The sequence below is a fragment of the Cheilinus undulatus genome, linkage group 11 (assembly GCF_018320785.1).
Source record: "Cheilinus undulatus linkage group 11, ASM1832078v1, whole genome shotgun sequence".
NCBI lineage: Eukaryota > Metazoa > Chordata > Actinopteri > Labriformes > Labridae > Cheilinus > Cheilinus undulatus.
The window spans coordinates 41302596-41329395 of NC_054875.1; the positions used below are offsets into that span (position 1 = coordinate 41302596).

Consider the following 26800-nt stretch of genomic DNA (forward strand, 5'->3'; position numbering starts at 1 on the left):
AACCTAGACCTTGTTTTCCAAAACTGGAAATGTGTGCCATTTTTGAAGAAAATCAATTTAGGCATTCTTTAGATATTAGGTCCACAGCAAGAGAAACATGAGGCCAACTGAGCTTAACTTCTGACTGTGTATCTTAAGAATTCTACCAGTCCATCACTGCAGCAGAGTGGACATTTGTGTGATGTGAAATAATGCAGTATTTTTTAAATATACAAGCATAAAATACATGAGGCCAAATTGCACTGGCCTCTGTCCTTATATTTTAAGAGTCTAATCAGTTCATCTTTGAGTCAGAGTGGACATTCATGCAAAGATTGAAGAAAACCTTTCACAGTATTCTTAATTTATCAATTCAGTGGCACAGGATAAACAAAGAGCCGAGTAATTTTGGTAAACAACCTCCAAAATCAGATCAGTTCATTCTTCAGTCAGAGTGGACATTTGTAAAAAGTATGAAGAAAAATCTCTTACTAGGGGTTAGTACCTCTGAGATAACCATTAACTAGCAAAAGATATAACCCTGACTTTTAACCTAAAACTTCCAAAATGCAATTATTATTATTATTATTATTTCTATTTGAGTCTGAGTGGAAATCTTGACAAAGTTTGAAGAGGGAATTAAAGTAAGGAACGAACATGAGGCCCAACAACATTGACCCTCGACTAATGACCTCAAAACTCTAATCAGGCCATCACTGGGTCAGAGTAGACATCTTTTGGTCAACTTTTTTATTTGTTTGAAGACGATCCTGTAAAGTCTTCTTGAGATTTCGCAGAGACAGATTGATGGACAGAGAAAAGAACGAGTGAAACAAACAAACTAACCAACAGACAAACAGACCAGCCAACAACCCAATAAACGAACTGACAAACCAACAAACAACCCAATGAATGAACAAACACACTAATGAACAAACAAACCAACAAAAATTACACCAAACAAACAAATGAATAACCTGATGAACAAACCAACAAATGAAGAAATAAACAAACAAATCAACAAACCAATGAACAAACCAACAAACGAAGAAACAAACAAAACAACACGGCAATGAACAAATCAATCAATGAACCAACAAACTGATGAACAAACCAACAAACAAACCAATGTACAAATGAACAAATTAAGTTAAACAAACCAGCAACAAAGGAAGCGACAAAAAAACAGAGCAACAAACAAATAAATGTACAGATGAACAAACGAAGCAACGAACCAACAAAAGAAGAAAAAAACTAACCAACGAATGAACAAACCAATGAACAAACTAAGAAACAAACAAACCAACAAATGAACCAAAAAGCCAACAAACCAGTGGATAAACCAACAAATGAATCAACAAACCAACAAGAACAAACCAGCAAACAGACCAAAGAACAAACCAACAAACGAACAAACAAAAGAAAGAACAAACCAACAAACGAACAAACAAAAGAACCAATGCATAAACCAACAAACAAACAAAAAAACGAACCAACGAACGAACATATTAACGAAAAAAAGAACAAACTAATGAATCAAACAATGAATAAAACAACAATCCAACAAACAAACCAACGAATGAACCAACAAACCCACAAACCTACAAACGAAATAATGAATGAGCCAAAGAACAAACTACCAAATGAACCAACAAACAAGCAACCTGTAGACCAACAAGCCAACAAATAAATAAAAAGACAGACAGACAGAGGGACAGATACAGACAATATGAAAACTTAATGTCTCCAGCCCTATCCCAATGACTAAAGAATAATAGTTGAAGTCTGTGAAGAAATACGAGAAATCAAATTCATCAAGTGTCCACAATAACCAAGGAATCCCCATTTAGCCTAGTTTTGAATAGCTTTGTAGGTCTTGGTTGCCATGCTAAAAGCATGCTTTGACTGCACATCTTTGCCTGTTCCAAAATGTATCAAACATTTGGATGAGTCAGCATTTCTTTGACAACCACCATCATTTGGCTTCATAACATCTTGGCAGAAATTAATTGATGATTTCACTGAGTCTATGTCCATTTTTATACAGTCTACTCTACGATGTGACAATAAACATTATTCATGAATTCCTTCTGTCAAAGCCCTCAGACAGGCTGAAAATTCCTGGACTGTTGTCATATCTACTGCTTATTCCCCGGAGAGCTGTGACTGCAGTGTTTATGCAAAGGTAGCTTCTCCAGCACTGGCTCGCTCCTTCGGGTCCATCAGCTTTCCTTTGCTGTCATGTAGACACCCTTAGGCAGCAAACAGCCTTACTCTACAGAGTGAGAATAGGAGAGGGCTGACCCACTTTACCAATCACTACCTTCTCTCTGTGTGCAGGAGGAACAACAGGAAGGACACAAAGATAAAAGAACAAGAAGTTAGAAAATAGTGGGGAAGGTATGGTTCGAATATATTGATTCAGTCTCTCTGGGAAACCACACAGAGCTGCAGTATTTGTGTGGGATTGCAGCGTGGATAAATCTGAGCTGTGTCTGAGTGGCTGAACATTGTAGTGTAACAGTTTAAACGGCACATTAGAGAGCGGACAGACACTGTGACAAAGGAGATGACTGGGAGAAGGAACAAAGGAAGAGAGAAAGAGAGAGAAACTTTGTACCGTCAGAAATTTCAGCAGATTTAAGGTCTTACTCAATGCAAAAATGGGACAAAAACGTCTTAGCTTTTGGAAAAAACATTTACAGAAGTGCAATATAATAATGTTTACAAGACGGAAAGTAAGTGACAGGATACAGATCGAGCTGCATGTAAAGACAAGATGTGTATCGTAACTGATTAATGCAATTACTTTTATCCGTGTTCAATTTCTTCAGTATTAAAAACAGCACCTTATTGAAAAGCATTAAATCCTCCACTAGGCTTGTAATTAATGGGATATTTGCCGGCAGAATTCAAATTGAGGGAGTTGTATTAGAGGTGGTAATTTGTGTCTGAGGCTCACACAAAGGTACACATAGCCGCTGTAAGTGCCTATTAGCAAAGAGCTGGGAGACAGCGGCCACAATAAGGAAGTGCACTGAGACGGATCGTGCTGTAATTATACAGTACTAATGAGCCACACTATGAAAAGCAGTCATTTAGGGGAATTTATAGCTTCAATCAGCATGGATGTAAAACTATACAGCTTGAAATGAGCTCAGAAGGCTGCAGGGTGGATGCATTTCAACTTTACCTCATGATGTAAGTGAGGAGCGTCCCTGAGGAGCCAAGACTGGGCTAGGTTTCCTAAATCAGCAGCTTTCTCAAAACTCATGAGGCATATAAATTTACTTCAAGTTATTTTAACAAATTTTCTTTTTCATTCGTAAACCTTAAAGGGATACTTCAACATTCTGGCAAATTCATCCATTGCCATGATTCCTATAGTCTTAGTAATAGGTTGGTTTCCTTTAGTTGTCGGTGCAAACTGTTTCTAGATCTGGGGGGACCGTTAAACCAGCTGCACCGCGAACGCTATTTTGGCAGACGAAATTTTTGCTTGCAGATCTAGAAACAGCTTGCACCGACAACTAAAGGAAACCAACCTATTACTAAGACTATAGGAATTATGGCAATGGGCGAATTTGCCAAAATGTTGAAGTATCCCTTTAACTACAAGGCATCAAGTCCCTCTATTAGTGCTATGATCTATACTCCAGGCCTATTCAATTAGAGGCCCAGGGGCCACATGCGGCCCAGAACCAACCCCCAAGTGGCCCAACCTGTGGTCATGCCAGAGATGCAGACGGCAACCTGTTTTGCAAATTTTCCTAAATTCCCACAGTATTTCAGACTGTGAATGCAACACTTTGCGTAGCCTAGCAACAGTTTATCTACAATGCACTGTGTTGCTAGCGATGCTGCCAGAAGTAGCTCCAAATACCAAGCATAAAACATGTTTTTTTTTTCAACTGTAGCTACAACTGTGTAATTGGAGTTTTTATGCACTTTAAGATATGCCTACACTGTAAAAAATGTCCGTAGAAAATACGGCAAAAGACTGTCAAATAGCAACAGTAAAAGACCGTAAAATAAATAAACATATATTACTGTATAAAATACACAGAATTGCTGTAAATCAAGCAACGGTATGAAACATAAATTTTTACAATTAAAGTACGTAATAATTACAAAATTGTGCCGTTTAAACGAAAGAAGATTGTGAAAATAAAGGAAAAATACTGTAATCTTCAAGCGGTTGAATTTGCAGTTGAATAGCCCTGCTGTACTCACATAACTTTATTAGGTACTCCTATCAAAATTGAGCATATAGCATTAGGCAGGTCACAGAGAAGCCATAATTGAGATCAGCTAAGAACCATGGATCTACAGCCATGTTTTCAAGTCAAGGTATACAATTGTTTTTGAATATATATAAAATAAGGTGTCCCACAAGGCTCCATTCTGGGTCCTTTTCAATTTACTTTTAATGTTAAGAATTACTGTTGAATGTTTATCAGTACAAAGTTTTCCTCTATGCTGATGACGTGATGTTGTTTACTTCTTTCTTGCAATTAACCTACAAGCTGCTTTTAGTGTTGTCCACATAAATCTTTCCATAACACAAATTAATTGCATCATAATTATGCATATTTATGTGCATCTAATATCTATTGATGATACAATAGCTAAGACAATGTGACTTCTTAATCCTTGTTATCACTGTGCTGTCTTTTGTATTTTTCTGTCCTGTTTATTCTTGTTGTCTTTGTACTGTAATCTAAATGCCATTGATAATCTAATTCACCCGAGGGGAATATCTAAATAATGTATTTATTTATCCCTCTATCTATCGTACGACACGTTACAGGGCTTATAATTATCCCTACAATTATAAAGTTAAATGCTTGATCCTATTAATATTTTAATGCGACTACAAGCCCCCATCTTTCCTTTCATGTGGCAACTGTGAAGAGTGTTTATCATATCAATCATTTTAATCTTCTCACACAATATCAATTAGATTCATTATGGAGAACAGGCAGAAGGTGGGGGACAACGATGGGCTAGATCAAACACTGGGGTATTTGTGATTCTAATAGATAAATCTACAAACCGTACAAAGACAATCCCATTTCCTAATGAGTTTGGACACTGTGTTGAACGTTAATGTGAATATGATGATTTCATTGCTTTTAGAAAATTGGCCCTTTTCAATTTGATACGAGCACACCTTTCAAAAAAGTTGGGACAGTGTTAACAAAAGATTGGAAAACTTGCTAAAAGAACATACCTGGTGGAACTTTGCAATATGGTTAACTGGCAGCAGATTAGTATCAAGATTGGGTGTACAATCCCAGCGTCCCAGGGAGGCCGGGTTGATCTGAAAATTAGACTGAAAAGGATTTCTTGCTACATGCAAGACTATATGGAAAATAGAGCAATGTGTCAAGAGTAATGATTCTGGATGTAAAACTGCAAAAAAACTCAATGGATTCTTCATTTACAGTTCAAAACATTCTTTAAGGATTTCTGAAGAAATCTCCAAAAGCAAAGGACAAGGTGGAAAATCCTTATAGGAAATGGGATTTCTGGCCCTGAGGTGGAGAAAATGGGCACAATTATGTTTTGCATTGCCCTAGCAGCACTTCCAGAGGTCACTGTCTGGAATCAACCATGCAGAGAGTATAAACACTCACCGGCTACACCTTGCTAGTGCTAGTTGTGTTAACAAGCAACTGAACTGGTGTACCTAATAAAGTGGCGGGTGGGTGTAATCAGATCCAGATATGTTGCCCCCTTTGGCCAGAGCTCATTTAAAACATACTGAGGTGAATTGGAAAAACTGCCTTGAGGTCTTATGAGTCAGAATTGGATTTTCTCTTTGAAGATAATGTAAATGAGCATTCAAAAAAGAGGCAAACTTAACCTTAACATGAAGTACAAAATGAAACTGACAGCACAAACACCAGACTCATTAAGAAAATTGTCAAAGAAAAGTGTTAACGAACATTCCTACTGAAAGGAAAGAGGTGCCGTGGATAAAAATAGTGATCATGTCTGAAGTGTGAAGGCAGACTGCAGTGTCAGGTGACATTTAGTTTCAGCATGAGCATATTAAGAGATTGAGGCACTATAGTTCTATAGGGTCTCACGTCTTCCTTTAACCTGCTTAAGGTAAGAGGCAGAGACCGTTTCCATGATACGGTGAGCTTCTCTCTTATCCTTAACTCTTTTCCATCTGTATCCATTCTTGTTTAATTGAGGTTTGCTAGTACCTCTCTCCCCCTCACTCTGCTTTATTCTTTCTTTTGCTCCTCCAGGTATCTCAGAGCTATAGAGTCTGGATCTGTGATTGACAGCCAACAACTGCCTCGTTTTTACCATCTCAGCCTCCTCTGTTATCCCTATTATTTCCTCTCTTATTGTTGTAAACATTTTTAGAATTTTTAGCTTAATTATTACAGTTAATACGATTTTTTTTTAAAACTACTAATTAAGTCAGGTCCACTTCAACAAGAAACCTGATTTGTAGCTATGAATATTTCTTTATTAGCAGTTATTAATTAGAATTTATTCCTGTTATCTATATTTGGTGTTGTGGCTGTCATGGGATCCCCCTGCCCTTTACCAGCCTACGTGGAAAGCATTAAACAGGAACAGCACACATAGGCCTATAATGAAAGCATAAGGCAGGGAGAGAAGCAGCAAAAAACCCAGAGTAGAGCAGGCATCAGTGACAACAGAATGACACTGATTAAGTCAGAAGCAGAATGGGGAGGCGTGGGAGTTTGCTCATCCACTCAGCATATGTTTTGTGGACTTATGCATTGGGGGGGGTTGGGCCACATGTGGGGTACCGGAGTATATGAGGTACTGGGGTTGTTGATTGAAAGTTGTGTCCACTTTCAAAGACAGACAAGTGTCTGGTAGATGTTGGCCACTGTCAGTCGATCTTTGTGTCAGCCCTAACCTATGGTCAGGAGTCTTGGATAATGTCCAAAAGAAAAAGATCATGGATCCAAGTAGCCAAAATCTGGGGGAGCTTAAGTAAACCTGCTGCTCCTTTGCATCCAAAAGAGTCAGTTGCAGTGGTTCGAGTATCTGATCAGGATGCCTCTTGACTGCCTCCCCAGAGGTCTTCCTGGCACATCCAACTGTATAGAAACCTTGGGGATACCCAGAACTAGCAGGAGTATTATATATCCAGCATGGCCTGCGTCCAAAAAAGTCAGTTGGAGGGGTTCAGGCACCTGATCAGGATGCCTCTGGACTGCCACATCAGAGGTCTTCCAGGCCAGTCCAACTGGGCTGAAACCTTTGGGAAAACCCAGAACTTGCGGGATGATTATATATCCAGCATGGCTTGCATCCAAGCGTCACTTAGAATGGTTCGGGCATCTGATCAGGATGCCTCTTGACTGCCTCTCCAGAAGTCTTCCAGGCCTGTCCAACTGGGAGGAAACATTGGGACAGACCCAGAACTTGCTGGAGGGACTATATATATCCAGTGTGGCCTGGAAATGTCTCGGAATCCTCAATGATTTCACAACCCAGTTCCAAGTAAGCTAAAGAGTATTAATGGATTATGGATAAAATCTTTATCTTCTATCAGTGCATTTCTTGTTGTATTTGGCTAATCAATTCCCATTTTTATCTCTAGCTCTTGAATCAGTCTCTCTTTTTCTGAGTGTTTCTAGCTGCTACGGGACATTTCTCAGCAGGTGTCCTTCATGGTGGGACACATGGGTCCCAGTAAACAAAGTCAAATGCATTAAGTCTATTGCTTATAAAAAGTGCACTTAGATAGAATCCATATTAACCTGACCAGATTTGAACTAAACAACCTGTGTAGGAAGTTGTGGTCTTGATTTGCTGCTGTGGTTGGATAGCATGATGCTACAAAAGTAAGAGAAAATGAACAGACTTCACAGGTTTGCTTAAAAAAAATGAGGTCCAGAATAGCAATAGCTCACTTAGAGACATGGAGCTGCTGTTACACTTCCTACATGACTGATTTGATCTCGTCTTTATCAGAGCGAGAGAGAGAGAGGGATGAAACCTGCCCTTGATCCTGACATATAAATCCATCTCATTTACAAATGTCCAATTTTCCATTAGAAGGACACATTCTAAAATGTGCCCTGCTTTGACAAAGATGTCTTTTCACCTGTTGGCAACCTTGATGATGTCAGACTGACCACCTCAAATGTTCAACATTAACTACTGTCTGACATGAATAGGCTGTTCACTCTTGAAAGGAGAAAAAGTGTCTGGGAGCCACCATGATACCTCCTTCAGATGACCATGAGAGTTTTAGGGACAAGCAGCAACCTCTGGTGTTGAAAAATGAAGACAAATGAAAAGTACTGCTCTTCACTGAGTGCACACTGGCTGCAAGAGCCCCAAAGTCCCAGATATACCTATCAAAAAACAATCATGACCAATCCATTACAGCCAGCCTTTCAGATGAAAACACAAGTATTATAAGTGAAACTTATACAGCAGATTTGAGGATACTCCCTGGTAATGTAATGTAACGTAAAACCTATCAAAAGTGAACTTCAATCCATATTGAAATACCAACAACTTTGTGCTTCTTTTAGCTTTAAGCCACATGACTACACCGAGGCCTAGACAGCAGGAAATAAAACACTAGAACAGTGGCTGTATTACACAGACCAGGGACACAGTTTCAATCACTGATATGGGAGAAGTCCCAGCCAGAGCTTGACTTCGGTGACATTTACATACTGGTCAGGACAGAGGAGAATGTGACCCCTACAGTACCGCCAGGATGAAAGTCTGCAAAAGTGGAGAAAGTTTTATGTAGGGATGTGCGTAGTTAGCTGGCTAAAAAAGTAATTGCATATCTAAACTAGGTAGGTGCAACATTTATGAGTTGGATAGACTAATTATCTATTTTTTTCTATATAAATATGAGCCTGAAATCACAGTCAGATACTCTTTTAAACTGTAATAAAGCCTCCAACCACTAGTGGCTAACGTAGCTTCATTTAATGGCTCTCCACTGCACATAAACAGGAGAAGCTTAGCAGTTAGCATGTCAAAGGAACAGCGCAAAAGAAAGAATAGTTTGAAATAGAAAATGGAAATAAAGTTGTGTGTAGGCTGTTGAGGATTACATTCATGTATAATAATTCAACCATAGTGATGAGTAACCACATTAAGCATATTATTAATCTTAGAAGGATGGCAGAGCTAGCCGCTAACTTTAGCCACACTCGACTCAGCATACCAGCCTCACATTACACCCACTGACACAATGACTTTGGGATGAGTTTGGCTGTGTATGAGCATTGTCACCTCTTTGGACAAGGCAGTTAACCCTTTAAAACCTACAGGATCGCCAGTGCTCCCATTTGCCTATCTATTTTCAACCGTGGGTAGAATTGTAACAAAATGAAATAGAGCAATAATTTGTTTTGCATATAAAACCAGAGGGGTAACACTAACATATCACACATTCAATGTGTTCCAGAGTTCTGATTTCCTTATTCTTCAAGGATAAGGAACCAGAAAGAAGGAAGGAAATATCCTTCATTCTTTTGCGTAAATGTAGTACACAGCACACACCAGTGTTAATTTTGGCAGCTATTTTTGATTTCAGTCTTAGTTTTAGTCTTTAAATGAAATGCATTTTAGTTTTAGCTGCATTTTAGTCATTTCTATCCTTTTAAGTTTTAGTCAAGTTTTAGTCGACGAAAACTCAAAACATATTATTCTAGTTTTATTCCATAAAAAGTCCTCACATTTTAGTCTTTACTTTTAGTCCAAGCATTTACTTTCTTGCCTAAATCTGGTACCAAATCATGGTAGTGTGTTCTATTCACCCTGCCACTTTTTATAGGCACTGTAACTTTCTCGGATGGGTTTGAAATCTGAACTTTTTAAGCCAGGATGTTTATCATGCTTGTAAGCCTGTGATCCTGCACAAAGCAGCTATTTGGCACCTTGTCAACGGGCCAAACAATGAGGAATTTAATACAGGATTAAGGGTTATATTTTTGGCAATTCTGCAACATGGCAGAGATTCTGCTTCCTTCTCTAATCCTGTCTGCAGTGTCTCAAAAATACAAACTAAGGTTACATTCAACATGCATAATTATCTGCCTGGCAGATGTCAATCAAACTCTGACTGATCACATCTCTGTGGCTCTAGAATCATGTATGGAGGTTTATTCTGACTCATATTTATGTGGATGTTTATCAAGGCTCTGAACTTTGTTACATAAGATTTGAATTTGTACTATTTCAGAGGCTTATGATGAGGAATACTGACGTGGATACAAATCTAACAGCTCATAATTCTGTTAACTCCAACATATTTGTCATCAGACTCTAATGTACTGCAAATCCTTATTTATACGGAGGCAAATGACAGACCCAGCAGCAGAAACAGACCACACAGAGGTCTGCTCATTTAAGAACAGTGTTATTACATTAGAGCTCATTTTGCAGCTTCTGAAAGAGGTGGGAGGATGGTGTAAAGCAAAGCCATTTTCATTTTTCATTCCTGGGCCAACACTTGTTTTCTTGCTCTGCGATGTTGCTGAATTATACGGTCATTCACCCATGCTACACACGCAGGCTTGTTTTTGCTGCCAGTGAGGAATAAGGAACATTTTTTAACATGTTCGAAAGCCCTCTCGCCCCGAGACACTCCAGGATAAACTGTGCTCCGAGGCCGTGTATGTTTTATGGGTGAGAAAGAACGTGTGAGTGGATGTCACGTCATCTGTTTTAGTCAGCAGCTGCCAGCATATCTCATCGCCAACATGTGAGAATCGGAATTAAACGCCAGTCCGACTCTAAACCTCACGTAATCCTCCAGAAAACTTTCATTAAAAGCTGTGATGGAGAGACTACAGCGCTCATATTCAGGCAGTCATGGTCATTTAGCTGTGGGAAATGCTAGAAAATAGTTCAGTGGGGATGTTTTCAAACACAAACTGGAGACACCCACTTATGTTGCGAAAATTTGGGAAAGGTTCTCTGGGGTTTTGTAGTCCACCAGCTCTCCTCTCTGTGTGTTTATCCCTGTGCCTCTTTGAACCTGCCAGCCACAGTCGCAGGCCCTCATTAATCATTGAGAATGGGCTTCCACTCTCTTGGGTAGTGCCCAGTCTGCCCAGGCCGCATCGCTGACTGCCAGAGCCCCAGGCGGGTGAAGCCCATCTTGCGCTCCAGCCTTGGCACGGCGCTCTGGACCTGCTTGGCATGGATGCCCACACTTTACGAGCCAGCCTTGTCAAGCCTGCATTCCTCCGCTCTCTGTTGTGCTCCTGTTTGTGTGTACAGCATCCCGATGCTCTGTTAGATAACCTGCCTCTCATAAATAAACTCCCCAGCAGATTTATGTGCATCTATCTTGTGTTTTTCATTTCTCTTTCATTATTTTGTCCTCTAATGTCCGTATAACGACACTATCTGAGCCTCAGTGTAATCAGCAGTGCAGTCCTGATGCTCCTAAATCTTCCTAGCCTCTGTTTTCTCCTGCAGGAGTGGGCAGCTGTTGCCATAGTTCAGCACCTTTGCACCCACCCTCCTCTCTGACTTCTGGCTGGTTGCCCTGTTCCTCTCTAATCCACTGCTCTGCAGCTTTGCTGGAAAATTCCACAAAGTCTATAATACTAAAAAAGAGACCCTATTATAAAGGGTTATGGGCAACATGGTCCAACAAAGTAAGGGGATGTAAAACGGTCATTTCTTTTCTCCAGGAAACCCAATGACTATCCAGAGGAGAATACATTTAAAAGGAGAAATACTGGCCTTTAGCAGGCCTTAAACTATTGGCTGTAACTTTTAACTACAGCAAAAAGAGCCAGAGCAATGTCTTATCTCTAACCTATGGCTTTTTCTTTTTACCCTTTACTTTTATATTTCATCAGAGAGATGCAAAGGTTTCTGTTATTGGGTATCAAGATTTAAGTAATCAGACAAACAAGCATAGCAAATAAGATTTTGTTTACCTTTTGTGCTGTTTCTTGTGCTGTAATAGCCAAATTTAGGTATCAATCATCCAACCAACTATCCAAACAACTATCCATCCATCCATCCATCCATCATTCAACCAACAAATCCATCAAACAAACCATCCGTCTAACAATATGTCCAACGACAGTCCATCCAACCAAATATCTGTCCAAAAACCATCCATTTAACTTACCATCCAACCAACCAACCAATCAACCAACCATCCATCATCCATCCATTAAACCAAGCAAACATCCATCAAACCAACCATCCATCCAACTGACCATCTAACCAACCATCCATCTATCTAACCATTATCCATCCATCCATAAACCATATAACTAACATCCATCCATCTATCATCCATCCAGCCAACCAACCAACCAACCATCCATCTTACTGACCAACCATCCATCCAACAATCCATCAGATCAATCATCCAACCATCCATCCAACCAGCCAACGATCTATTAGATCAATCATCGAACGAACCATCCATTCAACCATCCAACCAACCATCCATCCATCCAACCAGCCATCCATCCATTCATCCATCCATCCAACCATGATTTGACTTTTCAAGGAGTGCAATGCCACAAAACTCCATGATCGATAAATACATATATGATGACGCATGTCAAATAAAATGAAATGTAGCATAGCAGCAAACCACTTCTTAATGGGATAAAAGTGAATATGAGGTTGACACAAAGGTTATGGGCTGGAGAGGAGGCAGCAGTCTGGTGTGATCTGTATTGATGAAGCAGGGATCGCTAAGAAGAACGCCTCGTTGAGGCAATGAGCTGTGACTGGAAGCAAGAGTAAGGAGACTGGGTATGTGACTTAAATATGCTCTACAAGAACTAATTCTAAGCTTAATCTTTAGGCTTATATCTACCTATACCTGATATTATGCATCCCTAGTCAAGACCTTCAAATTATTTGCAACCTGGTCTCAAATCTTGTGATTGAACTGCCATTGACTTTGCATTTAGGTTGCCTCTGGTACACTGAGGTCAGTTCGAGTCCAATCTGTGGCTCCCTTTCCTCATGTCTTTCCCCCATTCTCTGATATTTTGTTCCAACTGAATCCATTGTTGTCTATAATATGAACACATAAGGCCTGGCAATAAATATGTATCAAAAAACACACATCATCTATGTCTGCTGAAGCAGCCCCTCTGACATGTTTTGTTTTAAGAGCTTTTAAGAAACTGACTTTTTATGTGTAACTCAGTTGAGTGGCGGTCCTCTACATTGGTGGGGGTTGCCTTTATTTGGACAGGGCAGCTGAAGATAGACAGGAAATTTGGGATAGAGAGTGAGGGATAACATGCAAATTAGCGTCAAGGTCAGGATTTGAACCTGCAAGTAGTCTAACAAGGACTGTATCTCTGTACACAGAGTCCTGGCTTTATCACCAAGGCTAAACCAACAGCCTATTCATTGAGTCTTGTTTTTCAGATTTAACAAGCATGTTCGTTTTTTTGAATGGTGGGAACCTTTGCAAGCGAACAAACCTCTGAGACTCAGTTTAAAAGGTCAGCAGCCTGCCATGCTCTTGCTCCACTGCACTGCATACAAAGAGACAGCTCAAAAACAAAAAGAGCAGAGAAAACAAGTCTTCACAATATCTCCAGTATCTCCAAATTCAGTGACCTTTGATATAACCTGAACTTTCCAACATACAATCAGCTTGGCCATCATTACTGAGGCCTAGAGTGGTATTGATGAAATGTTCATTTGGATCTTAAGGTTACAGGACAAGTTTTTCTATTAAAATAAATGGCAGACAAAGATGGCTTATTTGTCAATATTTTGAATTAGAAAGCTAGAAAAAATAGACTTTTATATGCTAATTTCACACATGCACTCTTTAAAATTTCCAGAAATATTAGGACAGATGTTGAAGTTTTCTTTAGTCTTACATGTCCCTTACAAGGTGAAGATTCTTCATACAACAACAACAAAAAAATGTTTTCCTAAATATTTTTTGTTGGGGGTGTAAATTTTGGAAATCTTTTGAAATTTTCAGGAGTTTTGTGCATGTGTGAAAACAGCTGCATACTGTATTGACAAATACCACATGGAATAACACCACTTTTCTTCATACCAATTGTTTTGTCAACATAATTTCAACTTCCTCAGAGCTAGAAAGACACCTGCTTTCCTTGAACTTAGCCTGTCCATTTCAGCTCCCTATCTTCATCATGAATGATTCATACCACCGGCTTTTCAGAAGCATCCAAAGTGGAGGGTAGAAAATTGGATATGCCCTAATTCACATACATGCACTCAGTCATGCACACACACGAATCTAATGCCTTGGAGTGTCAGGCAGTGCAATATTTTCCCAAGTCTGACACTTATCTCTTAGTAAAACAAAAAATAGCAAACCAATTTTTGTTGTTTTGTGTGATATAAACTCTTCTTCTGCAACGCTTCAGTCAACTTTGCTGGAAAAGGCCTGCTTGGAATGCAAAGAGGGACACTGCCGGTTGGAAATGTAATGGATTAATGCTGAGAAGTAATCTCCTATACACACACAATTTTCCTCTTTTATGCATGGTTAAGTATTGTCATAATATTGGCCTTCTGAAATGACTTCCTATTATTGCTGAGAGATGTGACAACCAATCTGCAAGACACTCATTGTCTCAGATATTGGCTCCAGCAGAGCACTGTGAGTGAGTGTCACTCTGGTTACAGATTAACCATGGATACATCACGCTCCTGTTGTGCACAGGTCTGAAGGATTAGTCACAGCTGTAAACATGGCAACTACCGGGGTCGATGCTTCCTTTAAAACAGCTGCAGCCACAGAACCAGTGGGGTCTGGCTCGGACAGAGAAAGTTAACTTGCAGCGAGGATGAAAAACACGTCACAAGGGTTGGGGAGAGGGGTGAATAATGACTGACAGTGATGATGAAGTATGTGGGAATGGAGCGGGGTTTTCCCAAAGCCAGTGAGACTGAAAGGTCAGTTCAGTTCACATTTCGTCCCACAAGGAAAAAAAAAACAAAAAACTTTTTTGCATTCAGGCTGCATGGAGACAAAATCCATTAGCCAGAACAGAAAATAAAGAGAACTGTTAGAGAAGTTAAATTCAAGAAAAATAATTGTTCAGCTATCCTACAGAGACATGATTTATTCAGATTAAGATGTCTTCATTGCTTTTGTAATTTAACCAACTCTAATTTGTTTTTCACCAAAGGGGCAATTTTTCTGCAGAACATTGCAACAGGAAAACTTAACTAATAGAATGTGTTACTGCTGTGTGTTTACAGCTTGAATTAATGTAGAGCGTCTGTTGTCAAGACACTGCTTTCATAGCCAATTATGGAGCGACTGAACAAACTACTGCTGGTGGAAATCTGTAGGGGTACGATGACACATTTCATGATAAATATTGCTAAAAACCTCAGCGAATGAATGGAAATAGTTACAGAAATCTTTGGAATAAAAAGTAGCTTTTTCTCAAAGACTGAAAGGAACAATCTTGAATTTACCTTGCAAAGTTGATGGATTGGCCAGATTCCACATCAGTCATCAGGGGAGATCAGCTTCAAGCTGATAAATTTGTTCTCATTTTGATAATGACAAGACCAATCAAGTGTCATTTGAAGAGAATGAGGCAGTAGCTACAGGTTGGGTTTAGTTGTTTTATAAGTCAGTAAACACTGGCGGCCAATGAGGAGACTGGCGTGGATGCAGCTTTAGCAGCAGTTACAGCAAAACTGGACAACATTCTTTATTCAAATAAGAGCAAAGAAACAGAGTGAAAGCTTGTCTTGGTGGAAAACTTTCCTGCCCCCGCTCCAAAAGTTTGATTCTCAAACTGGCTCCACTGACAGAGAACAGCTACAGGCAAATGGTTTCCTGTTGTGCTCATGTAGTTTATTCCTAAGTGGCGGCACAGGCCACTCTGATTGGCCCGTAATAATATATATAAATATATTTATCTGCTGCCTGGGATATGTGACATAGTCTACCTGGCTTCTAAACTTCGATGAATAAAAGTAGCCTATACAAGAAACAAGCAAGAAAACCACATTAGCAGAGTCAATGCAAGAATTCAAACCGTTCCAAGCTAACACACCAGCTATTTTTATCATTAGCAACTGATGCCTTCTTTCCTATCTTGAAACGCGGACAGTAATTTTAGCTGGGAGCCATGTTAATTGTAAACATTAGTAAATATTAACACAGACACTGTTTCCCAAATTAAACTACATGTAGGAACTTTGGCAATTAATTTCTTGTCACTGCTTCAAGATTGATCAGTTACATAAAAAGCCCTGGTGGTGAAAATCCAGAGGGCCGCTTGGCCACATTTCAAGATAAAACTGCTTACTTGATCACCTTTTAGTTATGCTACAGAAAGCCAAAAGAGCTAAAGTTAGCATTTAAGCAACAGTAGCAATCTACTGTCAGGCTACTGTTAGCTGAAAATGCCTTTCCTACTCTCCTGTGGGACAGTATCAAACAACAAAATTAGCTACAAAGGCAAGTGGTTGAATGCAAATGTTGTCCAGCTTAGCTAAATAATTTGCTACTGCATTAAAACTTACTGAAATGTGGGGAGTCAGACTCGTACCAGTTAAGACTGTTGGTGAAAATCCAGACAAAAAATTCTGGATATTTTATTTCTTAGCCGCTACAAGCCAGTCGAGCTAATGCTAACCAATTCTGTCGGTAAGCTATATCACTGTTAGCTTTGCCTTAATGCAACTATCAAAGAGAAATGTTAGCTAGGAAGTGGTTGAATGCTTATATAAGCTGCTAACATATCTGACTACACTTTAACTGCTGTGTGTAGCCTGTCTGAAAAACTGTTGTTAAGCCAGCACTTCTACAATCTGAAGGTAGACTGGACTATGTTTCAAGATAAAATATGAATGATAACCCCTTACTTTGGAGGCAAATATAAGTGCTAGGGTTCATTTATTGACCAGCTGCTAACTGCCAAAATCATAAGCTTTCTACCTGCTAAAATTAGCCTTCTAGCTAGCAATCCTTTCTTTTTCTACATTTAAAACTATCAACTAAAAATGTTAGCTAGGAAGTGGTGCTAAAATTAGCAGTTAACATAGCCAAGCTAGTAAGTTTCTTTACTGCTGTGTTTGAAATTGCAACATGTCTAAATATATGACAAACTGGTGTCAAATCGCCACTTTTAGATTGAACAAAAACTGACAAAGGCATGGGTTGTAAAAATAAAGATAACTGGACTGCATGTCAAGATATGGATAAACGATTAGTAGGAAGCAAAGGAAAGGGATAATGTTTGCTTGTTTAGAAAATCTCTTAGCTACTGTTGATGGTAGCTTGCTAGCTAGCATGTTATTTCAGCTATAATTCAGCTAAGGTGTGGCTGGATATTGACATTGGCTGTTGTCTAACCTAGCTTCTGGGCTGTTAAATATAGTAAGTCTATGTTGTTTTGAGTTAAAAACATGCCTTGGCCACTGTTTCTTCAGATTCTTTGTCTGTCTTTTAAGCTGCTAGTCACTTAGAAGTATTGAAATAACTTCAACTTGTCAGTCGCCCTTTGTTTTTATGAAATGCATCCATAAAACAGCAGTAGAACATTATGATACAATTTCAGCTCCCCACCCTCAACACTGCATTAGTGGAAAATGGCCACCACATGAATGTGATGACTTTCTAACCCTTTATTTCTAACCAAAGGGGATATAAAATTCATTAACCCAGTCTTCAAACTGTTCTCTAAAGCATGGCATTCATGTTTAGAAAAGGCCCTAAAGGGAAACTACAATCTTCAGTACCCAGGCTGTTAGAATTGGTAACTGATCCTTAGTGAATGACTGACTAGCCATGGGAAAATCATTCATTATGAAGTAAATAACTCCACACTCAGCTGTGTCTGTCTCTCTGTCTGTTTGTGGATCTGCTTGTGTGAAAAGTTTATCAAAAGTTTATCAGTGGAGCCTCAGCAGCCAAAGGTCTGTGCATTAATTATTAACTTTCTGAGGGCTTCTGAATCTCTGCTTCCACTACACATATGGCTGTGTTACATTAAGCAGAGGAAGGCCAGAGCACATCCATTATTCATGTTGTTGACAGGTTCATGGGTTCAGGGTTGAAGAGCCAGTCTCCCAGGAGAGGATATGGGACGAAAGGCGGATGAAAGAGAGCGATTACCCAGCTAACACATTTCCGAAACAGTGTTTAAAGAACCAGGATTGAGTTCTTTTCAGCCACAAAATCCCATGGGGCTACATTATCTCATTTCATGATGAGAGGTCAATGACTTTGGCATTGTGTTGACTTCATACGGTGCTCGTATCAGCAGATTCATAGGGAGCTAATAACTAAGATGTCATGTGGGAATGTAGTGGTGTCCCATGGGTGAACTAGGGCAAAGTGAGAGCTTTAAACACAGTTTCATTGGACTCCACTAGTTTTTCATTTCTACGCAGACTTTATAAAGCAACATGAAATGAGCTGAAAAACTGTAGCCTTAAACAGGACGCATATTGTGCACAAGTAATAGAATAAGACTTACATAATGGCAGCCACATTAATCAGTCAAGTTGAACTTGTCAACTGGATTCTGATACAGTCAAAACAAATGCACCAAAACCGCCAAAAGAGTTGGCCTTTACAGTGACCTGGTGTTGTATTTCTATTAGAAACTCACTGCTGTTGTGTTGCTCAATATTCTCTGGAAGGCCCTCATTAAAAAGTTAGCAACCTGAGGGCACCATCAGGCAGGAAGGAGGATTGACACAACCGAGGCAGTGCTCTGGATGTCCTTGCATTTTACCAGGGACATGGGGAAAAATCTGTTGAAGAAATAACAAAGTCTCCACCTTTAGGGTGGAGTAGCAAGTGGATGTGGTGAGAAAGCATAGCCCAGGGTACCTTACAAGTGGGTAGTTGGGTTGTCACAAGACCCTGGTTGCGCTGTGGATGTCCCAAGAGCCAAAAAACAGCTAGTGGTCTCCAGGTGCATTACCAGTGTTGATAAGGCCCCCATGAAAGAAATGCCGTCAAGCTTGACCTTGAGACACGTGTCTCTTGGCTTCAACAGGGAGTTTGTTGCAAACTCCAAGTGGGCATCCATCCCTCTGGCCAGACTGGCGGAGGGCTGCAGCCATGGTTGTCCTTCTGGAACTTGCCCCGTCTCCAGATGGAGGCTACTGTGCTCTTGGGAACCTTGAGTGCAACAGACATTTTCTGTATTCTTCCCCTGATCTGTGCCTTGTATTTCTATGGTGCTGCAGTGAAACCACAGTGCTATGGCTATGTGGTTCTAGCATCACATTTCAGGCTTAACTGCTGTCAAATCAATCATAAGTGGAGCATAAAGCTTATGTACATAACACTTCTGGGAAACCACAGTAACATATATGTTAAACACAGCATGAATTTGAGCTTTTCCTGGTGCATGATGGTGAAAATGAGATAGAAAAAAGCTGCAGTTGTGTTTCTCAATTTTCTCTGTAAGGTCCTCATTAAAAAGTAACTTTCCTCCCATAATATTAAAGCAAGACTCTTCTTTTCATCTTGTTCCTACCTGTTCCTTGTTACTTACAGCACAGGGTCGAGTTTCAGTCACTACTAATAATGCTCATAATCAGTATTTTCTTGGAGAGCTGTACTGTAAACATACACATCATAGAAGTAGAAATGAAGCACTGCATGACCTTGTGGTGGGATTGATACAAGATGGAAGTTGTTAAAACTGTCAAAACAAATGACTAATCTGTGGGTTTACATGACTTCATGTTTATCTCTCTGCTTTTGTTTGTTAGAAACAGAGTGAAAAAGAAAAAAAAACCCACAACTGAAAGACAAGCTTGTTTGTCTTTTTTTCTTCAGTCGAGGCCACATGAAGCAAACTTTGGGTGTAAAAAAAAAAGGAACTAAAACAGAGCACTCAAAGCAACAGGAAAACAAGATTGCAACAACAAGAACAAGTGGGATTAATTAAGTCGAGAAGTGGTGTAGTTTGTGTTTTTTGGGCGAGTTATTGTTTGAAATGATTGGAAACTGATGCCAGCATGAGATCTGGCACTGACTCCAGAATACAGTTTTGGTACCAGAGTTCAGGAAATTGGTCTCTCTGAAATCCTGCTTTTGATTAAATCAAATATGCAGGGTTTCTAAACACAGTCAGCCTTTTAAGAACATTGCTTTCCCTGAAAAAGACCTGAATAAAGTTATCAGCCAAAAGTGAAAACAATACTGTATAGTGATGTCAAAGTGAGACAAAAACTACAAACCGACCAAAAGTTAATATTTATTTTCTGTACTGAAAGCTTTTAATTGAATATTGAATAGCTATTGTTCTGATTGTCCTCAAAATAAAGGATAACCCCAGCAGTGGGAGGATAGAATGGTTTTGTAATGATGAATTTGTGTGGTTGGGTCAACCTGTTCCTTGTTGACCCAACCACTTGCAGGGATAAGACTCACTGCAAATCAGACCAAAACTGGTCAGAAGAAAAACCTTTATTCTATGATGAAATATTTATATTCTTCTGGGATTTTCTATTCCAGGCTAAAAAGGCATATATCATAAAGGTCCAGGCGGTCACTTAATGGTTGAATTGAATGTCTATGTATGATTTTAGAGTAACTTGGACTCCACCGTTAGCAGAACACCAACGATATCTTTGGAAAAATTTGAGTTTCATCTCTCAGGGAGAGTTTAAAGTATTAAGGGGGTTCAAGGCTTTGTCTGCTCTGCAGTCTATATAAACAGTACCATGCCGAACTTTAAGGCATGTTTGGGCCAAAAATTAACGCTGAATCAAGGCATTTAAGCAACCTGAGAGCACCATCACTCCAGAAGGAGGACTGACATAACCCCAGTAGTGCTCTGGATGTCCTTGCATATTACCAGAGACATGAGAATTAAAATCTGTTTAAGAAATAACAAAGTCTCCACCTTTAGGGTGGAGTAACGAGTGGATGTGGGGAGAAAGCACAGCCCAGAGTACCTTACAAGTGGATAGTTGGGTTGTCACGAGCTGATGGTTGTGCTGTGGATGTCTCAAAAGCCAAAAAACTGCTAGTGGTCTACAGGTGCATTACCAGGGTTGATAAGACCCCCACAAAAGAGATGCCGTCTAGCTTGACCTTGAGACACATGTGTCTCTTGGCCTTCATGGGGAGTTTGTTGCAAACTCAAAGTGGGCATCCATTTGTTCACTCTGCACATAGCGCCCAGATCGGCGGAGGGCTGCAACGATATTTGTCCCTCTGGATCTTTGTCCCATCAGGTTCTTGACCATCTCTCTTACTAAGACCAATCTCCTCAGATTTCAGATTTCAGTGCAGCAGATCCCAGATCTGTGCCTTGCAACAATCCTGTCTCTTAGCTCTGCAGGCAGTTCCATTGACTTCATGGCTCGATTTCTACTCATGTTGGAAGGTGTACCTTTGGCCCAGTGTGAGGTCTTGTGCGCTGGAGTACAGGTGCTTTGCTTCATTTAGCTTTCTAGCAACCCTGACCAGTCTCCCAGTCACTGCTGCTAAAAAACACCCAAACAGCACGATGCTGCCACCACCATGCTTCGCTAATGGGATGATATTGGGCAGCTGGTGAGTAGTGCCTGGTTTCCTTCAGACAAAACATTTAGAATTGAGGCCAAACAGTTCAGTCTTGGTTCAACCAGGCTGATTGATTTGGCTTGTTTTTTTTTGCTCTGATGTGTATCGTAAGCTGTGAGACCTTCTATAGAGCCTTTACAAATCATGTCCTATCAATCTAATTTACTACTCCAGTCAAGGTGTAGAAACATCTCAGGAAAGATAAAGAGAAATTGCAGGAACCTGAGCTTAAATTCAAGTGTTTTTGCAAAGGGTCTAAATACTTATGTTAATGTGGTATTTCAATGTTTTACTTTTTCATAAATGTACACAAATTGAATGTCAACGACTGTTGCATCAGGCTGCCACATAACAAAATTAAAACTTTCTGAATGCCCTGTATGGATATCTATACGCCTAATTTTAGACTGTTGACCCTTGGAACTCATTCTGATTGGTCTTTGCGTTCCCATCTGCAGTGAATGTTGTTGTCGTGTTGAGACGTACCATCATATGTTCCACTCTCCAGCAGCAGTCCGCTTTCATCCAGCTCACGAAACTCTGCCACACTGATGAAATTGTAGTCCACTCCAGGAACCTCCCCCTCTCTGGGCTGCCGAGTGGTACCTGCCAACAAGATCACAGTGTTTAGACTGAGGCCCAATCCAAATAAGCGGAACGTACCACTCCCTGAGAGAGGGGAGAAGGTAAGGGAAGTAGAAGTGACACTGTTCCCAGCATGCCCAAAGGGATGCGATTCAAGTCCAAATACAGCACTTAGGGGTGCATCTGTGTCTACATCATGAATAGTCAACAGAGCTGGGACCACAAAGATAGAAATCATGATTAAAATATGAAAGAGAGAAAAACACATCCTCCACAGAGCAGCACAGCTGTCAGAACGCAGAGGAAGTGTAACTGATGATAATGATAATGAGCAGAATTTTAATTGCACACTTTGACTTTGACTTCTGTGTAAAGCAGCACCTTTATTCCTAAAGGAGGACATCAAACACCATATTAATGCAATAAATAAGAGAGGAGTTTTTAGAAGGAATGCTTTATGGAGGTGTGAAAGTACAGGCACGGATGGAAGATATCTCAACTGTTGAACGTCTGCATATTTGTTTTATAATTAGATCACTTTTTTATGCCCTCACAAAGAAGTTTGTCCTCTGAATCACATATAAAGCTTGTTTCCCAATGCAATTTAATGGAATATAACTGTTTTACATGAACATTTACCAATGCTGCTTTAGCAAAAAGAATCTTGTTAATGCCACATTTCCAAGGGCATCTCATTTCACATTTAGAAAAGCATACATATACTGTATATCCTCCTATAACTAGTGCTTAGGTTGTGTTTCATGAACATTTTCTACCTATCAATGAAAAAAGATTATTCATATCCAGTATCTCTGGCTTTCTTAAAGCTGCTACTTATAAACATACAACAACATAAAAAGGTTCACCCCTCAACATTCTCCTCAAAAGTTAACTTTTCCTCATCAATGGCGCCATTGTAGCCCTGTGTCCCACTGACCTCTCGGTGACCCTTTGCTCTCGCTGCAGAATGAGACGTAATTTTGATATAGTGATGATTTGCGACCGGGAGTCTGTGCATTGTGTTGTATTTTGAAAGAACCGGATGTTCTACGCGTGTGACTTCCTTTTTTAGATCTTTCTGATCGGATTGCGGCGCGGTTGCTGTAAATTGTGTAAAATGTGTAAAGTGGAGGATAGAAGTGCAGCTGCTGCTCCCATATCCAGCCGCTGACTCTTCCCATCCTTTTTTGTATGAGCATGTTAGCATTAGACATACAGTCTTGTTCATAAGTCCTGGGCATGCAGGGGGGATAAGGAATCATCACAAGGCCCAATGTGCTACAGCCCAGGGCATACCGACACACATGTCGTGAGACTGCAAAGGTCAAGCATGATAGCATTTCTTTTGTCTGAGTCTTTTCACTCCTGGCGATCCACCTGGAGACAGCTGGTGGTTTTCAGGCTCTTGTGACATCCACAGAACAACCAGGAGCTTGTGGAAACCCACCACCCACTGGGATGATACCCTTGACCATGCTTATTTGCCACATCCACCCTGTGCTACGCCCTAAAGGTGAGGGCTCATGTTATTCTACATTATTTTTTTCAAAGGATTATTTCCCCATGCTCCTGATTAAATGCAAGAACATCCAGAGTACAATCTGGGTTGTGTCAATCCTACTTCCTGCCTGGTAATGGCGAATAAGCTCTCAGGTGGACTTACTTGCCATTACAGGCCTGACTTCAGGTCAATTTTTGGCCCAAACACACCTTAAAGTTCTGCATAGTACTGAACATCTTGCCAGTAATACCTACAGAAGAAAAGTCATCATAAAGGAGTCCAGTTGGTGCCTCGGGCAATCAGGCCTTACAAGAGTACAGTAAGACCAAGAGGACCAAGGACCAAAAGACTGGCTTTTATCTATATGCTCAGATACCACGAGTGCCATACCAGGATGAGACGTGCATTCCAGATGTTTCGGCCTCCTCACTTAGCAAGTTAAGAGTACCATAAGGACATCTACAATCTCCTCAAGGATCACCAGCAAAGACCAGATCAGGTTATGTGACCTATGTCAAAGCCAGTCACTAGGAGGAGCTCCAAATCTTTTGGGTTCACTTTCAGTGGACTGCTGTTTCATCTACAGTCTGTGGTTCAGACCAGTCTCTCCCTATCTCAAATAAATCTTGAAGCAACAGTTACATTCTCTAAATTCTTTTCCTTTCCTCGTCTTTGTTTATTTATTCTTGATTTTAACCTGAAATGAACCGCATCCAAAAGCGGGGCTCTTCGCCGTGTTCCAGTTCCTGCAAAGTTCCAGTCATTAAATTATAATTTACCATAACTGCTGCATCCGCTTAAAGAAAGTGTCATGTTTTGCCTTGTTGATGCTCTCATCATTGAGAGCATTGTTATGAAAATGATTTCACGCTCCCTAACATGCCGACTCTGTTTAACATCATCTTAGATGTAATCAGGGCTTCTACGGTACCTCAGCTGAACTTTTTCTGCTATGTGGCTGAGCTGCAGGCTCGTCTGAGGAGAAGGAGGGGGTTAACACACAGTTGAACAGGAACCAATCCCCATTCTTCATTTTATTTCCACCCTGACTGCAGTGTGAGCAGTAACACATCTGAAACAGCTTAGCCTGTTGCAAAGACAATCTTTTATTGTGTCAACCGGAGCAATCAGCAGAGGAAAGCAAGGCCACAAAGGGAGGAAATATGAGCTTGTTTTTGGAAGATGGATGAGGGGAATGTTGTTATGAGGCCTCTAACTCTATAGTCAGCTAGATTACTTGAAGATGCTCGGATATGTTGGGCCAGATTCACCTCCTTTATATCCCATCATCATTTCATCATCTGCTGTCTTCTATGCAGCTGAAAACAGTCTGGTGTGACAAAATGGATAGAGCTTAAAAAAAGCAAAGAGAAACAAAGGCTGGGGTTGATATCTGCACTAATGTCTCTCTGATGAGTGAATTCACAAAGCAAATCTCGCAAGTCTCCACACCTGGACAGCTGTGGAGGAAGATTACAGTAAAGAGAGACTGCTAAGACAGTTGAAACTTCTTAAATCCAACTTTAATCTCTAAAGGAGCGCTGGGATAAGAAGCTTTGAAGAGAAGACAAGAGGAAATGTGCTGCCATTTCTCAGTGGAAAAGTGTGCATGGTTTTAACTTCAGCTGGTTGCTCACAAGAAGTCGCTCTTTGAAGAGATGAAACAACCACAGGGAAACAGCGCAGGACAAAAGTGACTAAAGTACATGAAACGCACAAAAAAGAACAAGCTGGTCTACAGGGGCGATCTTGGCTTTGTGACAGAACCCAGCTTGCTCAGGCTGAACACCCACTCAGGGTGCCATAACAGGCCAATTGATGCACATTTACCAACAAGGCTCCCTGGTGCTTCCTGCATCATTACAACAGGAAACAAATAGAGACACCAGAACTACCTCCTGGTTTAATAAGCCTCTACAAGGTTTAAAAGTGACAGTGAAAGTACACCAGGGGGCCAAAAAGAAGGGCTGGGTAGAGCAATTTGCAAATATCTCATAAATAAGGGATGGCCATAAGGATGAATGATCTTTGACCTCCAAAATCTAACAGAACGTGGTTTTAAGACTGCATGAAATACACACAGATTTGAAGAAAGTTCCTCTAAAATACTGTTGATATATATTATCACAGGCAAGAGATGAACATCAAGGCATACGACCTTGACCTTTGACCTTGCACATTTGGCCAGTGCATCCTTGAGTCAGAGCGATCTTAAGAGAACTCCTCAAAGCATTCTCTATGTTAAAGCATAGGATAAACATAAGGGCTTGAGTCAGAGTGGACCTCCAGCTGCTTCTCAATGAATTAGAATATTGTGGAAAAAATCATGTATTTCTGAAGTTCAAAAATTAAAACTCACATATTGTACAGATTAATTACACACACAGCAAAATATCTTAATCTCTTATTTTTTAAATTTTAATGATTATGGCGTACAGTTCATGAAAACCCCAACATATCCCAAAAATTGGAATACACATAAGACCAATAAAAATAGGATTTTTATTACAGAAATGTCAGCCCTCTGTAAAGTATGTTCATTTATTTGCACTCAGTACTTGGTCAGGGCTCCTTTTGCATGAATTACTGCATCAATTTGGTGTGGCACGGAGGCGAGCAGCCTGTGGCACTGCTGAGGTGTTATGAAGCCCAAGCTGCTTTGATAGCGGCCTTCAGCTCCTCTACGTTTTTGGGTCCGGTGTCTCTCATCACCTCAGAGTACCTGTGGCAGGGGTGTCCAAACTATGGTCCAGGGGCCAAATGTGGCCCCCGGCCCATTTTTGATTGCCCTGCAGTAAATTCTAGATTCTAGATAAAATGAAATATGCCAACTCTGTGGAGTCTTGGTATCCCGGCTTTCCCTCATCAAACTCATCAAATACACAATCCAACAACTCCAAAATGCTCTTGTGGACAAGTTGTGACCTGTACATTCACCACGCTATGAAATAATCATGGAACATTATGAGACGGAGATGTTTTAAAGGTAAATGTGAAGCCGGAACTACTAAGTAACTACGGCACTGCCACAAGCGTGCACTGTGTCACTCTGCCCAGTGGTTTACTCGGAAAGTAGTTCCGAGTATTTGCTCTGTGTCTTAAGTTTTGGAGTTGTTGGATTGTGTATTTGATGAGTTTGATGAGGGGATAGCCAGGATACCATAACACTCCATAGCATAGGCAGAGCAGCTAGTATCTCAGCCCTGATGATC

General features: G+C 40.3%; 1 protein-coding gene across 1 annotated transcript in view; it reads right to left on the reverse strand.

The window, feature by feature from the left end:
• magi3a (membrane associated guanylate kinase, WW and PDZ domain containing 3a) overlaps nt 1-26800 on the reverse strand; it is a 237816-nt gene that overhangs the window by 63643 nt on the left and 147373 nt on the right. Inside the window, exon 4 of the mRNA XM_041798984.1 lies at nt 21989-22108. Coding sequence (XP_041654918.1) covers nt 21989-22108 — 120 coding nt within the window. The remainder of the gene's footprint in view (nt 1-21988; nt 22109-26800) is intronic.